The sequence below is a fragment of the Dipteris shenzhenensis genome, chromosome 4 (assembly GCF_047967505.1).
Source record: "Dipteris shenzhenensis isolate YYH24624 ecotype China chromosome 4, Dip_SZ_1.0, whole genome shotgun sequence".
In the NCBI taxonomy this organism is placed as follows: domain Eukaryota; kingdom Viridiplantae; phylum Streptophyta; class Polypodiopsida; order Gleicheniales; family Dipteridaceae; genus Dipteris; species Dipteris shenzhenensis.
Genome location: NC_141599.1, coordinates 47,651,388 through 47,671,179, shown reverse-complemented (window position 1 = coordinate 47,671,179; position 19,792 = coordinate 47,651,388). Strand labels below are relative to the sequence as shown.

At 43.0% G+C, this 19,792-nt stretch overlaps 1 protein-coding gene across 2 annotated transcripts; it reads right to left on the bottom strand.

The window, feature by feature from the left end:
• Window positions 1-434: 434 nt before the first annotated feature.
• Window positions 435-15,980, bottom strand: LOC147902973 (transcription factor TGA2.2-like). 2 transcript variants are annotated; one of them, XM_087374082.1, is made up of 11 exons: window positions 15,204-15,980; window positions 12,114-12,211; window positions 11,518-11,603; window positions 11,212-11,403; window positions 11,021-11,101; window positions 5,722-5,781; window positions 5,557-5,634; window positions 5,294-5,360; window positions 2,549-2,823; window positions 1,318-1,554; window positions 435-1,128 (listed from the first exon to the last, which is right to left on the bottom strand). In XM_087374082.1, exons 1-11 carry the CDS (start codon window positions 15,308-15,310, stop codon window positions 982-984), a joined length of 1,428 nt encoding a protein of 475 aa, XP_087230208.1. In that variant the 5' UTR covers window positions 15,311-15,980; the 3' UTR covers window positions 435-981. The 2 variants fall into 2 exon arrangements, with proteins under 2 accessions (XP_087230208.1, XP_087230209.1); XM_087374083.1 differs by having other exon boundaries at window positions 2,549-2,820.
• Between the last annotated feature and the right edge of the window lie 3,812 nt (window positions 15,981-19,792).

Genomic DNA, 19,792 nt, shown 5'->3' with positions numbered 1-19,792 from the left:
GCACCAACACGATTTATGCCACTACGGCCACATACATCATCACGATCTTTTTTGGCTTGACTTCTCTGCCAACATCAAGGATCACTGCAATGATGCCACACCACAGCTTCCATCCTCTCCATGGGCTCATATATTTTTTGTACTCGTGTTTCAAGGTTTATGTTGCACGTGTCTTGGGTGTACATGCCTGCTTACAGGATCCACCGATTCAGCTCATTTACATCTGGTATTTTTAGTCTCATAGACCCTTCGGTCTTTGGGACAAGGAAAGAAAAATATTGTTCTCATTCAAGAATGTCCTAAAACATGCAGCAAACTCCAACAGGTGCATGCCCAGACTCAATCAAAGTCGGTCCTTGGAGTAGATCGCAACGAAACCACATTCAAGAGTAGATAGTTTTGAACTCTAGACTAAATTAGAAAAGAAGGTAGGGCATCAATGAACGGCCTTGTTCAGGCATGGACTTCCTTGAGACACAGTTACAGTTCAAAGTAAAACACTAGCAGTAAAAATGGATGAAAGCTTTCAAAAAAGCCCATGCAATTTACAAGCCTGCTACATCAACTAGACAAAGAAAACATCACTGATAAAAATATCCTCATTGCACATCCCCACTGCGGAGATGCAATGTATCGCCCATTTGCTTACACGAGCTTGAACCAACAGAAATGTAAGCATAGACATCCTCATAAAAAGAAGTGAAAAGGCATAGTGAGATAACTTCCAGATAAGCTGCTAAACAGAAAGATAATAGTATATGAAAACAAGGCAACAGTGGCATGACAGGTCACAGCATGACTGATGAATCGGGGCTTGCATACATCCTCTCACGTATTCAATGAGTGACGTTCAGACTGTCATCCTCAGATTCATCACCCCTTGCACCAAAGAGAATTATGTGAATTCACGACGACATTTAAGCACACTGTTCCAGCTCCAGAGCAATCCCTGGCATGAGATGTCAACATAAGCAATGAAGTTTAATCTCTGGGCCGAGCTATCCAAAGGGAACTTAATGCACGCAGACGTGAAAAGTAGTCCCCCATTGCAAGCAACCCTCTTGCTGCCTGACGGGTTGTCAGTATTCGATGCATCTGTTGCAGTGTCTGCTGGCGCAAGTTGTCAGCCTGTCCACAAGCGTCAATTGTCAAAAGTTGTTCACATTTGGACTAAACAATTAGTCAATCTCAACAAAGTTTCAACTAGTTCACTGCTTGAGAACGAAGCTAAATAAATAGGAGTATCTTTGAAAGTGACAGTGAAGATCAGTAACTAAACTTGCGAACATAATATGCAGAATTGAAGGAAGAAACAACCTGTCGCACAAAATTCTCCAGGGTGCCTAATTTTCCCATGGCCATGGCCATCTGACCCATATAATTGGCAACATTTGGGGTTCCCAATGAGCCAGCAGATAGTGTGTCCGCCAAATTCTGCTGAAGGGCTTCCATGCCTTGAGACAAGGCATCTTCTGCCTGCTGTGAGGATTGTTGCAGATTGCAAACAGCTAGTAGCTGCTGCTCTGTGAGTGGTTCAAGTTGAGGGATAAGAATCTGACCATGTTATACAATAATCGCTTAGAAAATAATGCTATCCTCTCTTAATAAATCTTGCATAGAAACGACTTTTAGAATAACTGTAAAGGAAACAAAAGACTTCATTCTAATTGATCATGTTTTACCTAGGACCACAGCAATTTGCACCAACTAAAGAAAACCGAATGAGGATATACATGCCACAAAAGAAAAACCACCACATGCAACCTCCCCCCCATGCTTTTAACTTAGCGCCACAGGCAGCAGTACATACTTTGGCCCCATGCTTTTCATCTACTAACATCTCACCCTTTTCCGCATACCATATCCATCTTAGCAAGGCAGAAATCTCCTTGCCCGTTTCTGTCCCCCACCATCACTCGCCCTTTTGTAGTTCCTAACACCTATGGTTCGTTTTAGTGCAATCTTTTCACACTTGCCAACTTCCAATTGAGGAACATCTTAATTAAAGCCGCAAAAGGGCACTTTATATCCAGGTGTCAGTATTGCAATCTTGCCTCTACCAAATGCAGCGATGCCCACAATTCACCTCCCAGGTCAATAATTTTTCACAGGATGCCGTCCTGTCACTGGCCACAATAACAAAAGCTAGCCTATGAGGCGCACACACTACAACATTTTTTTAGAGACCAGAGGTACTTTGTAAAGACTCAGCATTAACATACATATACCTCCCTCCCTCTATCCCTCTTCTTCCTCTATCTATACACAAATGCAACCTCGACCCCTCTTCTTCCTCTATCTATGCACAAATGCACGCTTCTATGAATGTGTCATACCAGTAGGAATATCCTCTCATCTGTTGTAAAAGCTTGTGCTGCCTTTTTCTCAGTCAGCTCTTTTTTATTCAGACAAATGAAGGGTAAAGCAATGCACACTTTATGTACATGTGTGTGGACGTTTGCAATGGGCAGGTGCAAATTCCATGGAGAGGGTTGGGGGCATGCGGAAAAGGAAAATGGGGGGGGGGGAGAGAGAGAGAGAGAGAGACCTTCAAGAGTTCAGAGGGACGAAAACCTCCCATCCACATGAAGCACCGTTCTGCAGGTGTCTTCCACATGCCAGAAACAATATGAAACACGTCTGCCTTGACTGCTACACCCTTGAGACGGAAAAGCTCGTCATAGTGAGCCATGCCATTATCGACAAGCATACGCAAGTCATTGTCACTCACATGAGCTGCTAAAGCAGATCTGAGCTCTGAAAGCTGTCTATTTTGCTCCTCAACCCATCGTGCATAATCTACATTAAATGCAGCAGCACCTGCTAACAAAAATAATAATGTAAATCATTAGTACGTAGAAAAATCCAAGGCCATAATGAAGTGTAGTAAAGAAGCAACATAGGCATTGACCTTCAAAATTTTAAGTCGCTTCAAGAACTGTAAAGCAACAAAACGAATAATTGTTGGAGAATATCTGAACATGTACTAGCTCAAGTACTAGCTTCTGGTATTATGTTAGCAGAAAACAAATTGTCCACAAGACCACACCTGAGAACTCTAACATATACATAGAAATGTAAACCACGCTCAAGCCTCGGACCTGGAATAGACCGCAAGATATGGCAGCCGATAACTGAATAAGAACATCCAAGAGACGACCCAAAATGTATTACAAACGGTGGAACTGAGGTCACAAACTGTTGCCCTAGTCTACTGCTTACTACTTCCACTGCATGCCTCGCAACGAGGTCCTCAGTGGTTATTGGAGGAGCCCAAAAACTGTCACTTCAGCTCCCTTTCTGCACCTGTGTTCTGCTGACTGGAAGAGCCCTAACGTCCTCAGGTCTGCTGCTGCTGCTAGCCTCTGCCGCACCTGCCGCTGCTGCCATCTCCACCTTTCTAGTGCCCAGATGCACTTCTGAGGGCTGGAACAGGAGCTGGACCCACTGTCCCTTGCTGCTGCAATTCTGTTGGCTGTCTCTATTGCCTTGGCTGCACTTCCAAAAGTGTTGCCTGCAGCCTGCAATGCGATCTCTTATGACTACTTATGTGGCCCCCCAAAGGGACCTTCTATAGAGCAGCAAGCCCCTGGAAACAGGCCGACTGGTCCTTCCTCTGCCCAACCCTGACCCTGGGTTCTGCCGAAAAGTCTGCTGGCTGGCCGACCAACCTGTGGACTGGCCGGCCAGACCAGCCCTACTGGCTTCCTTCTTTGCTGGGTCTTTGCCAAATTCTGGAGCCCACACAATGGGACATCCTGTGCAGCTGTAGGGTGGGTCATAAATAAACCTAAGAAGGATAATCATTTGCTGTACATATAGCAGCCTGTGTCCTGCTCACATGGCAGCCTCTTCATCCTCTCCCTTCCCCTATTTCTCTACAGATGTCCCTCCCCCATGCTCTCCTCATTTTGGGGGCTTATAAACAGGGAGTCGACCCTTGTTCTCTGACATGAATTTCATTTGAAAACATTAGAGCAATAACCCTGACAGTTATCCCAAAAAATCGCCACAGGTGCAACTTGTCCATACAGATCTAATCTGAAATCGAGAGCAGGTGTGCCTAGCATGCATGAAACATTTGACATTATTCCTAAACCGTGAATGACATTTCAACACATGACATCAGCCGCTCAGCAGCAGTAGTTAGGCCTTTCAGAACCCCTCCATAACCTCTTCAGTCCACAGCTCTGGTTTTCAGTGGCTCTTCACACATAAAGTTTCTCTCTTATGTTATTACGCTTCACACTTCTGCACTCAGTGAGCAGAGGCAGACTTGCGAGAGAAGATATTATACAGAAAAAGGACACCATTCTATGTTTAGCCTTGACAAGGAGAAGACAGCGTTTCTTTCCTCAATGCTAACAAAGGTAATTTCAAGTTGTCTCAAAAGAAACAGCAGTTGGCATAATCAAGTCAGGCTGGTGGAAGAGACAAATCCAACAAACTCAATATGTTCAAGACAATGTCAACACAAAGCAAACACCTCACACAAGGACGTCAAGATTTGGAAAGTTTCAAGACAATGACTTCACTAATAGCCTATAGGCAAATAAAGAGACGAATTTCCAAAAGAGGTGATTCAATTTAAGTACTGTCTGATACTAAAGAGGTCGCTATGTTATTTTTCATTGAAGGCTGTGCTTTCAGCCTACATGCCTGCTTGTAGAAGTCAACTTTGACAAACCCAACTCAAACAAACAACTTCAAAGCAGGCCTACAGGATCCTCTTAAACCATCCAAGTAATAGCACCTACGTAACCACATCCAGAGGGAAGGCTCAGTCGGTTCCCTTCATTTACTCTCCTTTATTTCATTGTACCTTCCATAAACATGTTCAGAAAGATTGTAAGGCTAGTTTATGCAGCAGTTCACAAATCAGTTTACCCTTATCCATAATCTAATTGGCATCCATCCCTAGTAGATTCTCTGTTAGATTCATTGTTAGCATACAAGGGCAAATGTGTGTCCTACTTTTTGCAATTAGAAACTGTTTCATGTTTTAATTTGATCCTATCTAAATTTTATCCCGCTCTGGAGATTTCTTTTGACTTTGTTTTCCGTGAATGACCTGAAACTCGCCTTATTGACAGATTACACACCTCGGCAATACAGTATTTCTCATAACATACCTTGACTCTACCCTATACCGAGAGGAAACCAAAGAAACACCTTGACTCTACCCTATGCTGAGAGGACCAAAGAAACACCAACTAGATACAAAAGTAAACTGATGCATGTTCAGTCTCATTGAAGATATTTATAAGCAGATGGCCTAGGGCAAGATTGATACCTGAATTCATTGATTTGCCTAGATGTCCGTGATCTCCTCCAGAAGAATATCCACCTACATACATTCCCTATCAATATATGAAGATTTATCAGCCTTTTGTGCGTTATCATTTTGCCCACAGACTAACATAATCCCTGCACTAGTTACTTATCACTTGACTTACAAAATTGCACCGATTTTAAGGCACACAAAGAGCAATGAAAAGTTTCTATTGCATTTGGCCTCTATTCCAATGTATATATTCCTGGTATCGAGGCTTTTACCTGTTGTCGTGCCCGCTCAAGCTCTTGTTCAATTTGATTCAGCTTCACTCGACTTGACTCCAATTGTTGAACATATGCCTAAAAATAGGTCACAAAGACTTATTTTTCTCATTAACTTCAACCCACTGAAAGGATTCAGCTAAATGATGAGTGCATGGGACTCACCTTCTTTCGCAAACGGCTTTTGCGAGCAGCTTCCCGATTTTGGGCGAGCCGCCTAAGCACCTATGACCATCAAAGAACAACATCAATAAGAATATCTGTTTAAACTCATTTACACCATAAACAGCATGCTCATTGACCTTCAAACCAACAAAGTTACACACAAATATGATGTTTTTACACTTGTATCAAGAAACCATCTTATAAATGCGCAGATTAAATTTGATTCGTATGGATATAACTCAAACGCATAATAGTATTACCATAACACTGAAGACAGATAAAGGGCCAATGAATACAACCTACTTAACTAATCTTGTCGCCATGTGGTCAAGACAAAAACCGCAATTTGTGCTTCACCACTATCCCTCCCTCCATGGGGGTGACCTTTCTTCATGTTCTTAGTTGTATTATAAGGATATTTCCCTTTGCTACTTCCCCTCCCCTCTCCTCTCCCCTTCCCCACTCTCCTCTCCTCTTGTATCTTCATTCCATGTTAGATCCTTAAGTTAAAACACGTAGTGCGTGTATATGTTTTATACCATTCAGTTCTGATTATCGATCAGATTTGTCTGAACCCTAAGAAACGCTCTGTGAAAGGGTGTGGGAAATCCCTATAGAGGTGCCCTCCAAGAAGCACGTCTCTCATTTTTTTTGGGTAGCCTCAATTTTTGGGCCATATCCTCAAGCTAAATCCAAAGCATTATACAAAGAGAAAGATTTGCATTGCAGAATCTCTCAAATTTTTGTGGTCTTCATAGATCATTCTCATGCAATTCCTGTTTTTTTAGTTTTTGAAGACATGCCTTCAGTTTCCTTGCTGAGCTTCTTGATCGTACTAGCCCTCTTAGCATCCTCTCCCTAGATATCTTGTTTCATTGCCCTACCCTTTCATTAATAAGCTTGTGTTTGGTAACTTGGATAGCTATATATGAACAGCGTACTTGGTTTGTCTCTTGCAATATCTAATCAAGGGTCACACTTTGCCTATATAACAAGGTGTTCCCGAATGTAACGATTTCCTACCAAGTAATAGTTGAAGTAACCCCTACTTATCATGGGAATACTAATACTATATCTTATGTCATATCACATACGCTTTTTCGTTGTGCCATTTTGAATAACTGTCATTCTCGCGAAATCATTGTAAAGAGCTAATTAAAGACACATCATCATATGTAAATGTATTGAAACCTTCATGAGCTAAATTATCAAACTTAGAGATGTGCATGCAGCGATATAGATGAGCCGTATGATGGAGAATAGACTCAAGTTTTGATGAGACAGCTTCAGACTTCTTCCCAATCTGCTTGAGTCTCTTCTTGATGATCTTTGAAGTAGACCCGGCCTTCCTTGTACTCCACATATGCACCGTGCTTTGTTGGCTTGGGTCAAATAAGCCTCCTATGCTTGGCTATCTCCCTCATAGACTCCAGAATCTGTTGAAAGCTCTCCAAAATCCAGTCCATAAACTTTTTGGCAGGAAATCCTACCCATAAAATACAGATGGGTGTCCTCTGCACTAATGGTGCTGATTCCTACCCCCCCCACCCCTTCGTTCAACTCCTCCTCCTTCAGCACCTCCTTCTTCTGTGGGCCCAAAAGTCGCCCTTGCTGCACCAGTGGTTCCTCACCGGACCATCTCTCCTCTTGTTTGTCCCTTCAAGAGGCCAATTTCACTTGCGGATTCTTCTAGTGTATCCTATAAGGTTCGCCGAGAAGCACTTGCTGCAGATGAATTCAGGGAAAGGATGCGTAACCCCATTGCCTCCACGTCAGCTTCTATCGCCGCTCAACTACTTTCTAATGCCTCTCTGTCAGATTCTATTGAAGTCAAAGAAGAACCGGCCTAACTCAAGATGTTTATCTTATGCTGATATTGCCTCTCCGGATCAGTTGCTGTTCTGTTATCTTCCTAATGTCTACATGAGCGGAATCACGCTTCCTTGCTGTGATAGTGTTTATGGGGTCTAAGCATGGTTAGGTGACATCTAGCATCAAGGCTGTCTCACTGACAAAGACTTTCTATAAATCAAGAGCGAGCTGATTGTAAATCCATCTCTCCATCAAACAGTGGATGAAAGCTGCTTGAGAAACACTACTGCATATCGAAGTTATTTAACAAAGCCCTTCAAAATCCATTGGTGAACTTTACTCTCTCTCTCTCTCTCTCTCTTTCTTTCTTATTTTCTGCTGCTTTTTCCTTTTTACTATTGGAGTTTTGCACAAACTCAAGGAAATAAATCATTATGCTTAAATTAGTTAATTATTTATTTGTTTATTTTAATCCAAAAATAATAATAGATAATAAGATAAGAGGGTGAGGAGAGACCAATATTACACACCTAAGAACAAATGACCTCCAAAACTAGACAAACTTAAGAGCTAAAAAGAAAATGGGCTTTGAAGCTGCCACTTTGGATTTTGATTCGATGTTCAAGGATTCTAAACATACCCAAAGCAGAAATTCCCAAGATATAATGACTACAACATAGGACAGAGCAAAGTGTTTCAGAATGTCATTAAGAACACAAGACACATCTACTGATGAGGTTCTTGAAAACCTACAACATCATCAGGTTGAGTGTTGCAATTGCTCTATGAAACCAAAGACCACGACTACAATCTATGCAAAAAGCCAACTTGTGGATATCTACTTTGTGCATCTAGATTTGATTGTACTCATTCTTTAGATCATCTTAAAAAACATATGTCTTGCAAGCATGGTAATCTACACACACTCTAGCTTATCCTTCCTCTTGACAAAAAAAGTTTGGGACTGCATATGGAGAATGGTTGGGCATGATGAAGCTTGCTCTGAGCAACTGTCCCTTGACTCCTTGTCACGGGCATCCTCAGCCCGTGGCATGCTCGACTGCAACGTGGGCTGCCCAGTCAACATGCAGCAGCCACGTGGACTGCCACGCAAGCAGCGGACAGATCAGCAAACCATACAGCAGGCATGTCAGCAGGGCACCACGTCAGCAGAGAACCACATCAGCGAGGATGTCAGCAGGTCACATCAGCACGGATGTCAGCATGTCGGCTGCCATGTCAGCAGCAGTAGGTCCGTGAACAAGAGCAGTCTGGTCGGTGGGCAGAACTATGCCTAGTCGGTCAGTTTGAGGCCCAAGGGGGGGGCCTATAAAAGCAGCCCCCTTGGCCTTCATTTCTCATCCCCACCTCAGGCCTTCCAAGCCTTCAGTACAGCATAGACAGGATTCCCCGTAGGAGACCAGCAGGGTGCCTCAGCCTCTCTACAGGGATCTAGTGAGGACTCACCTCCTCTAGGTAGTCTAGTCTTTCCAGTTTTGCAGTGAGGGTTTCAGCCCCTTCGTACTGTTGTATTCAGCCCTTTGGGCATTCATTATTCAGTTGCATCTATTTCCTCTTCGTAGGTCCACTACATTCTCTCCCTCTGATTCTCTGACTCATATCCACAGCATCACTTTATGCCCTCATCTTGCAGTTGCAGTTAGGATTGAGCAGCAGAGAGAGTGAGGATAGTCTAGCTCCCGCTACACTCCTTCACCATGATTTTACTAAGCCAGAATGGATGCTTGTTGAGTGACAAAGCTCTAGGATGAAGTTATATCGGTGATCCTCTTGCCGTGAAGGCTCTAAAGATAACTATTGAAACTCCTTTCACAAGCCATCCAGCTATGGGTTGTTGGCTGATGATTCTGCAGAAGTATTAACATAGACCAAATAAACCTGCCTGCCACGAATTGGACTGGATGGCTGAAATCAATGGTCTAGGAAAAACATACATCTTGAAGCCATGGAATGACCTTCGACCCAATTGGTTAGACTCCAATCCCTTCTTGTAGTTGGGACTAAAGTTAAAATAGTGCCACTACCAAGCTCCCATAGGAATAACGTATCTTGCTTGAGTGGTGCAACTCTGAGTGTCCTATTTACCAACCTTGAGCTCTTGAAGATGTATTGCTCTCAACACTTTGGTTGAGGAATGCTCTATTAAAGGCTATCGACTTCATGGGAGAGAACAAGCACAGCATTCTTTGTTGCTTCTGGGGAGATGATGTCCTCTAAACTCCCAAGGATCAAGACCCTCTAACCAACAATTTGGCCGTAGAATTGGACATGGTTCGAAAAAACTGCTTTCATTGATCCTTAAGGTCCATGTGAACAATATTGCTTCTAGTGGCCCTACACAAGACAATAGTAACAATGTGTTGTACCCAGTGCGTGCCTCTACATCTAGGAATCCACCATACTCATTAACGTCTTTTACTGTCCAATTCTTCTTGTTGGATTGCTACCTATTCCATTTCCCAAGCTTCTTCCCATTCATGGAGAATAGTCTCTGCAACATGGAGTCCTAGTATTACTTTGACAAGGGCAGCCCTGAGTCCTTGACCATTCCTGAGCTGAAACTGCATTCTCTGGCAAGTAAAAGTTTGATACAAAGTCAGCACAATTAGTGCCAATGGAGATTCCAACAATTTGATGAACAAAGAGTCATTTACATTTACACAAGGGTTCCACAATAAAATACAATCATAGGTACATTGATGAGGGAGAGAGGGGGAAGGGGGCATTGAGCTTGAAGGTGTCCCCAATTTTCCCCCTCATACTCTACTTCATACTATGCTGCTGTTATACATGAATTGACATCACAGTTTCAGGTTTGTCCTATTTTTGAAAGCTTGAAAAAAACTGTCAAAGGACAGTAAGTTGATGAAGAATGCCAGGCAAGTATTATGTGTCAAGCATTAAGTGAATCCAAATTGTCAAATTGAGGTGAAGTTTGTTAAATTTGGCCATGAGCACCTCGATGTCCGCAATTTCTTTTCTAGTACTCTTCATAAATATGCTGCTGCTTAACTAAATTTTGATATCAAAGTTTCATGTTTGTCCTCTCAAACCTTGCATACATATTTTCCCTCGTATAACTCATAGTCAAAGTTTACACATCTAAGACGCAAGTCTCACATGGCATTATCATGAAATCATTTAATCATACATCAATCCTTGTACACCCAAATCTGGCTCTCAATAATCTGAATTCCTCAGGAAACAAAACCCCTTTTTACAGGTCATAAATTCTTGCAGAGAACCTAAGTAGCCTGCAAGGTCAATCACAATTATCTCCGGAAATATCACTTCAAAATATACATCTTCCAAAATAGACAACAGGACAACTCAGAAACTAGTGACATGCAGAAGTTTATGTCTCCAGTAAGACCGAACAATAAGGTGGTCTTCCCATGGCCACACCCATAACCAGAGCAGCTACGTTTATTGCAAAGCTCTTCTAGAATTTGCTGAGCAGAGTTACCTTGGAGTCTGTGTTCTTCGCACGTTCATGATCAGAAGACCTTGACGAAACTATAATCTCTCCACGGTTACCATTTTCCAACTGAGGACACCAAAAAACAGTTCAGAAAAAAGAACGGAAATCATTGGGTTTAAGCATGCATTCATTAGTCATATATAAGAAGTAGAAAAAGAATTATAGGCTTTCCCCACCCTTTCATCCTTTGCCTCTCCATCCATATCTGTGGAGGTTTCTGCCCGAGGACTGTTTTCTGCCCAGGCCTGAAAGTGGCTCACGGGTGGTTCAAAACCCATAATTGTATTCTGGTTTAAGGCCTTTATTCCAGATTGGGAGTCTGCACTTGTGCCAGAAAGCGAACTCAGCTGGGAAGACTGCTGCAGGTGCTGAACAAATTGCCAAACGGGCAGTCGAACACTATGAGCACTAAATTTAAGAAAAATATAAAATTCTTAAATGTAGCTGAGTAAAATAAAACACAAATGCTGAGAAGTGCATACCTCACATACACTATCCAAAACTAAAGGATTTGCAGATTGGGTGCCCAGAGCAGTACGACCGTCAATATGATCTGCATTAACAGGGACTTTTTCCCAAAGGGAAATAAATTGAAATAGTGCTAAACTGAGCCAATGAGAAGGCAAAGTAAATCTGAAAACACTGCTTGCAATAAATAATGGATATACCTTCTAAGACTAGAATATATCCAATTTTACAAATTAACATTTTTATAAAACAAGCGAATAAACAAAGAAAAAAAGGGAGCTTGTAGGCAACTTTAAGAAAAATTATGAGTAAATGACAAATTTTAGAAATATAACTTCGTAAGGCTTATGTTCTCCTCAGTACCACTGCTTTGCCATGAATAATGGATATACTACTTCAAGCAGATTCACAACACACACACAAACAGTTCCAAAAGTGGATGAAAATGCAGCCAATCCTGATTTTTTTTAAAGCTTTCTGATTGGAAAGACCTAGATTCACTCTCAGGATCCTCACTGGAAGAAAAGAAATGTCACATCTCCCAAACAGACCTTTCCACCACGAACAACAGGATTCTACAAATTTGAATCTCCAAAAGGCAGATACTCACTTTCCCGGATGGCAGCGTAGTTCGAGCCGAGCTGTGAATTCCAAAGGGTATACAGCTCAGAGCAGTCCTTAATAGTCTTCGGGCCTGGATTACCAGTGCTGTCCACCAACAAACATTGGAATGCTCAGTCAGTCAGTCAGTCAGTCACTCTCTCTCTCTCTCTCTCTCTCTCTCTCTCTCTTCAGATTGCAAAAGCCTTTTCAGAAAGCCAGGTATTTGTAGGTTCCATCAGGGTGGTGGAAGTGTCAGGTGTTCTTATGTAGAGGTGCCGGCCCCCTATTAGGCAATAGGAAAGCCTAAAGGACTGTCATACTAACCCCCCCATTCCCCATGAAGGACAGAACTAATCTAGTTTAATAATGTCTGCCTATGACCGTGCAATATATTCATGCTTTGTTCTTTCCAATGTAACGAGCATAGCCAACTGCCATAGAAACTCTAACTGTTCTTTGCTTCTGTTATTGCTGATGTGTGAAGACTTTCATTGCCATAGAAAATGTAATTAGTTCTCATGCTGAAGACAGTGTGTGCCGATGTGGCAAGACCTGCCAACATGGCAGGCCTACGTCTACTAGTGTGCCATGGCTGGTAGGCCTACAAATGTGCCATGGCTGGTTGATGTGGCAGGCTTGCCTGTCTGGAGTCCGATCCTTTTTGGACCCCACTGTTTCTTTTTAAAAGGAGTGATCATCACATTTATAAGCAGGCTTGATAATGAAATCTTGAGATGAAAGTAAGTAGATCCTTGCACAAACCAGGCCACTGACGAACTAATGGATATAGAAAAAACAAATGCTCCACAGTTCCTCCTCGGGTGTTATGGTCCAGAGCCCTTTGAAAGTGATAGAGCAGCTCCTCTGACCCATGATCGGTGTCCTAACATAGGCCAATGATCTAGAGGCCTTCGCCAACCTTAGCTAGCTTCTCCCAGATGTTATCTTCGTAAAATCAAGAATAGTTCAGAGCACAGGGGGGAAGAGGAGGAAGGGGGGGTTGGGTTTATAGATCTGTATAGATGCTGCCCAAGCAAGCTGAATAGAAGCTCCACCTGAATACAAGCTCAAGTAGCCATGCTCTCCTTTCTGTTGAATGTCAGCCGCCTCCAGGCACACTCTTGAGATGGAAAGTGTGATGGACAACGTGCTCCCAAAGCTGAGCCCAATGCTACTTCAGCTCTTCAATGGAAAGAGGAGTGATATGCTGGATGTGGCGGGGAGGGCCCACCTATTATAGGCCATAGCAGAATGTCTTATGCAAGACCGATGCGAAGCCAGAAGGGACCTATGCTTTAAATGTGGTGAAAAATGGACTCCCAAGCCTAGGGAGATATGCAAAAGGTATGTTGGGACCACGAAACTTAGTAAGATCATAGAGCTCTCTGATGATGATGAGTTGTGGATGCTCCTTAGATGCCTGATGTGACTCACGAGTAACAACAAACTCAGATGCTGGAGTCAAAAGTAGTTCTGAGTTTCCCTTTAATCCAAGTGTGGACGGTGAAGGGCATGCCCATCACATACAGAGGGTTCAGCCCAACAGGGATGTTCCATGTCATACTCTTACAGTTGTTTTTGTTGAGCATCATGTTGCTATGCCATTCCATGCACAGAATGCAATGCCTCGTCTGTACCTCTCTCTCTCTCTCTCTCTCTCTCTCTCTCACACACACACACTTCTCTCTTCTGCCCCATCTCTTCATCTCCCATTCCCTTTCCCCCTTCCACTCTCTCTCCCCTATCCCTTCGTCCCATCCCCTGCTGTACAATATGAGGACTTATGAGTATGGAACAAGGCTTTCATAGGATACCGCAAATTGCCCATGACACCCAAGGAGCACAAATAGCAATTCTTTGCCCTTCATAGCCTACTGTTGAGCACCTTAAGACCATGAGGCAATTCAAAGAGGATGTCTGCAAGTAATAGGAGGTGCCACACATCCCTATCCATGAGATGTACAAGTTGCACAAGCACCTTTGGCACGCTTAGATGGGGTACTATAATTGTCCTTGACATTGCATATTACCATCCGATCAGTGGGCAGTCCGACAGGGCTCAGCATATTACCGCTAAGCATACACAAGAACCTTCCACCATCCGATAAATCGGCATATTACCATGGGCAGTCCAACAGGGCTCCGCATAAGCATGGATCTTCAACCATGAGACAAAAGCTTGGGTGTAGTGGCTACACCCTTAAGACTACTGTCCACAGAAGCACTACTAAAACCAATTGAGAAGGGGCGGCTTATAAGCAAAAATGTGATGTTATAAGGAGGCATTGACAAAAGGTGTTGGCTCCTACCTTTAAGATTCACATCTTAAAGATGCAAGTTTATTCCAACCTTTTCGTGTCTTTTAGAAAAAAGACTCTTTTGTCAAAAAGACACGAAGTTCCACAAATTTCATCTTGCCTTCCTCCTATGGCTTCACAAATTAGTAGGGTATTAGCAGCTTCAAAGAGAACGCCTTCAAGAACCGCATATTTCCCAAACACCAAAAACGTCAAACGCAATTGCATCTCTCAATTTTAAACAGTTTAGCACTCCGTCTTGGGCAAGCAGCCATCCCTGCACAGATTTAGACGATAAGGCATAGAGGGCTGTAACATAAGGCCCCCTTTACGCTGAGCTCGACGATAGAGTAGCGAACTGGTTTGGCAGATTCCTTTGAGTGTCATACAGAAGTATTCTTCCTTGGCTGTACATGGTAACACATTTAGGCGTTAAAAACTGCACCCAGTAACAACTCCTTGCCTCGGAGGGTACATTCACATCCGGGACCAATCTTGGTGTCTCGCAGCTAAACTACAAATGCCCCAAAGGCCATCGTGAACGATGCTACCCCTATGCAAAAAGTTAGTGGTCAGCTAACTATCGTTACTAGTCAAGGCCAAAATGTCGTTTCAACGAACCGAAGTCCTTAGGCAGGACCAAAATGCCGTTCCAATGAGCGCCTGGTAATGCAAAGCTACAATCATATTTTGTCATTGGTTGGGGAAGGGAATCGGGGGAGGAGCAATGAAAGTGGACACGTTTTACATGTAGCAGCAAAGACGATTGATATCAAAACGAAGAACGTAGGCGAACTTACATAAACTGTGACCAAGATGCCGTGGAGACACTCTGCAGGCCGTGTCCAAACGATGCTGAGGGCATGGAAAAACTAGCAGCTCCCGATTGGCATCGAGTACTCGCCATTTGACTTTCCCACCATTCCTTCTATCTGGAAGCCCGGTGCCCACTTGACACACAAGAGATCAGTGTCGCCGCTGTCTGGCGAAGGGGAAGAGCTGTTAGAGGTTCCGACCGAAGCCACAAACTCCACCTCTCAGCACCACATCTCAGCAAGACACAAACGTGAGCTCAGCGAATGCCCTGAAGATGCTCTTTATCTAAGCTCGCTTCAACTCTACGTGTGCGCCTGTCGCCGGATCTGGGAAGGGTAATTACGTAAAAGGGTGTCGCTCTGCTCGACCCCACGAGCCCATCGAGGAAACTACCGAGGAAAGTACAGGTCCTGGGAGTGTCGCTCCTTTCCAAGGAAACCCAGCATTTTCTTCTCAACAAAAGCGATGTCGTTGTTATCCCGCGTGCGGTGGAGACCCCTTTAGGCCCATGAGCTCTCTCTCTCTCTCTCTCGCGGGTCCAGCGCCTCCATCCAACCTCCAAAGGGAAGAAAGTGAGCTGCAGCGCATGCGAGGTCAGTCAAAAGGACAGTGCTGATGCCAAGGGTCAAAGCACAGGCCAGCTGCGGAAGAAGACAGGAGGAGCTTCGGTGGAGGCGATTCCTTCTGAGACTTGTGCAAACGCCCCACCCGCCCTTGTCTCATTCGCTCTTTCTATCTTCGTAGAGCCGGCCTTCTCGCCGCATCCCGGAACACTGTGGAGCATTGAATTGGAAGAGGCCTACTCTCGCATCACAGATTCACAGCCCATTCTGCCTCGCCTCGCATAGCAGAGTCACTGCCATTTTGCCTCGCCTTGCATAACAGATTCACGGCAAATTTTGCCTCTCCCTACCACAGTCTGCATTCGAGGCCACCCCCTTCGCTCTTGCATCACAGATTCACAGCCATCTTACCCCTCTATACACAGTGTTTCTACAACTGTAGAGTATGTAATACTGCTTCCATTCAACTGTGGTAGTTTCCATTCAATCAAAATCGCCATCTTCGAATAACAGATACACTAAACATTGATGATACTATGTTCGCGCTTGGATGGAAGGCTGGCCCGCGGCTTAGTTACACCACAGATTCGGAAAATCCTCAGTGTCACGCAATAGTGACGTTCCTGAGGGGGGAAGTGATTTGAGGATAAGGGCATTGAAAAGCGGGGAAATCCATGAAAAAGGAAGGCTAATCTCGCAGGTGCGATCTCAGAAAATGCAAGATAGGCCTAGTATGTTCAATGTTGGCCTTTTTGGGGGAGGGGGGGGGGGCAAGCTAATAAGTTTGACTAACCTTCAATAATTGTGGCTTCGAGTTTGACAAAGATGCTCTCTGTTCCACCCCACCATGAGAGTGAGAGGCACTCCTTGACCTATAATCAAATGTCATTGGTGGCTACCCTCTTCTTTTTTTAGAACTTCTTCTCCAAAAACTTGTTTTTTTCCTACTAAATTATGTTGCTTTCTTAATTGGTGACCACATGTGACAACACCCTTCGATTTCCAGTAGCTAAATGGAGGCAAATTTAACCTAATACCTTGTATTCAGTGCTCTCTGATAAAAGCTTCTTGGTTGCTTCTCTAATAGATTTGAATCATTGAAGAAATCTAAAGAATATTCAAGTGGTATTGGTGTCTAAATTGCATTTGTTAGATACTTGCCGCACAAAAAACTACCTAGTTTGGAGCCTTGCACTTGGGGCCTGTTTCCATGAGGTGGAGGTGTGATGCGAGCTTAGCACCGGTGGGAGAAGCATATTGGCACTAGGAAGCAGATTTGTCTATGACGACCTGTTTTGAAAGCAAATAGAGTATTCGGAAGCAGAGAGAGGGCTAAGCATCATGTGAGAGCGATTTGGCTGGAAATAGACTCACGGACGTTGATTGGCTCCACATCCTTATCACTACAAGGAGCACCCTAGGTGGCCAAATGGATCTAACAAAAATGTGTGGATCCTTTCAAGCATTGATGCACTGAAGGGAACCTGCTCCCGCACACAGATGCTGGGCTACATGGAAGCAAGCCCTTGGTGGAACACTTCCCCTACATGGGAAGGTGTCTTACATTACACCTCACTTTTCGTGCCTCTAATTTGCTTTTCTCTCCTCTCCTCTCCTACCATTTCACCCCTCTCTTTTTTCCCTTTCACAAATTAATGTAATTTCTTTTTTGACTAACACTATGTCATCCCTTAATAGAGTTTTAAGGGCCTTATCACCTTATTTCTTTCCTAATGTGATTTCTTTTTTGAGTAACACTATGTCATCCCTTGATAGAGTTTTAACAACCTTATCACCTTGTTTCTTTCCTTATGCTATCAATCACTCAAGTGGTCTCCTTAAGGCTAAATCCACTCTTATGTCTATCTCAAAACATTAATAGGACACACAAAGTTGAACATTATTGACTAGACATGCATAAACACTAAGTCCCATCATACATGTAGGGACACATTCATTGTTGCATCTTCGAGAGAGGAAACTACAGTAATTCTCTTTACAAAAAAATTACTAGCACAAAGCAACAATCCACTATAGGCCACTCTCTATAAGCTAATGCATCTACGTGTCTTGGAACTTTAAATTTTTTTAGTTACCAATGCTTTTTATAGTGCAAGGAGTACTTGCAGCCCTTCCAGCATCATCAAAACTCATCAAGAGTGTTAAGAAGCTGCCTTCATCTTTTTAGTTCATTGCTTAGTTCAAGACCCTTATAAATGTCGGACCGCATGCTTTGGCTTTGGTTACCAAGTCTTTTTTCTAAAAAAATTCTTAGTGCCTTGGTTGCCAATTTGGGCTACATTTTAAAATTGAAGGTGGTGTGGCGCATCAATTGTACTTCATACGTGCATTGGTTTGTTTTACCTCAATTGTGTGATTCCACACTTCAATGACCATAGGTGCACTGACACCATAACATCTAGTCTAACCTTAGAAAATCGGGGATAAGGATGGAAGACGAGGGATGAAAGGGTTGGATTTACCATCTCAATGTATTTGAGAAGCATGAAGGTAATGTTGGCTCATCAATGTGCAACATGTTTTGTGGCATCCATAAAAATGGCCCACAACTTCCCACCAAGCTCACTATTTGGGGAAAACACAGTGCTATCACGCACCTAGGGGCTAATAGAGGCACTCATAAAGTTGCTTAGTATATTGATACCCCATGTCTTCTAGCCACATGTTGAAAATCAATCCTAGAAAATAATAGCCTTTTAATGCAAAATCACATCTACTGAAATTGAGGAAACCCCCTAAGATTTCACCCAATCATTAACGGGTAATTCACAAATAAATAAAAACTAGGTGACTTCAAGATTGTTCACTAATTTGGTAGGTGAGGGGACCAAATGCAGTAATAAAGGCATTAGCACATGGGATGGTTTAGGGTAGGAATAGGACGGGTGTGTAATTCCCATTCTAAATTGGTTGGTTTAGAATGGGAATATATTATTTTGCCAAAGCACAAAAACAAGAGTAAGAAGGTGGTGCTCAGGACTTCATGGATGCTCTCTTAAAGATTAATGTAGACCTAATTGAACATGGCATAGCTGGGTCAATTCAAAAAATTTGGTTTTGTTATGCCCTGCATGATAGTGTGTTAGGTTTTTTTGTTTTGTAGAGTGAAGCAGGTTTGTAAAGCCACCTCTTCACTCAAACTTCGTTATTCTTGGTAAATTGATTGTCAAAATGAGGATTTCACTAATGTATCTCCTTTGTGCCCTTTGTGTTTAAGGTCAAGAATTTCCATTTTTCCTAGTAATGCCTTGAGGCTCATACACTTTGGAGGAAAGTTTGTAGGTGGCTTGAATCTGCTTTTATTTTCATAGAACTTTCATCGAAGCAAGCCATTCTTGGCAACAAGGGTCAATTAAAGGAGTCTATCATGGAGTTATGGCAGTTGTTACGCACTCTGGTCATCTTGTGGACTTGGAAATATCGTAACAAGTTGGCATTTAAGAAGACATGTGAAGACATATGCAAAACACTGAGTTTTTTTGCCAAAAGAATCTCTCATTCAGCTATTATAAACACTAATCCTAGTGTTTGTTTTGTCTTTAGCCTACCCGAGTCAGGAGGCTCCTTGTAACCTTCTATCTTTTTCTCTTCATACAATTTTGGTGGCTCCTTGTAACCTTCTATCTTTTTCTCTTCATACAATTTTGGTATTCCACAAATGGATATTAGGATTTTGAGGGATTGGTGATCATGGGTCCATGGTAGACAAAGCCCCCTCCCGAGCCCAACACTAACCCTCACTTAATAGTCCTATCTACTAGGACAGATAAGCCAAACTTTTTCCCATGATGAAAGACGGCCCCTAAACCTCGTGAGTCATGGTATAGGACATGTGTATGAAATATGAGAGGAGGAGGATCCACATATTGTCAAAGTTTAGGATAGGGTTTAGACATGTCAACGTGAAATGGACATTTGTAACGGGAAGGGAGGTGAGGGATATCCAAATTGCAACTTGTCGTCCTTGACGTTTTACATCAAAGGTATGT

Excerpts from the sequence above, each read along its gene's own strand:
- LOC147902973 (XM_087374082.1), bottom strand. The coding sequence starts at position 15,310 with ATGGCGAGTACTCGATGCCAATCGGGAGCTGCTAGTTTTTCCATGCCC. Across the intron at positions 11,404-11,517 it reads TTTTGGATAGTGTATGTGAG|CACCTGCAGCAGTCTTCCCA; the intron begins GTATGCACTTCT and ends CAATTTGTTCAG. Across the intron at positions 1,129-1,317 it reads TGGAGAATTTTGTGCGACAG|GCTGACAACTTGCGCCAGCA; the intron begins GTTGTTTCTTCC and ends GCTTGTGGACAG.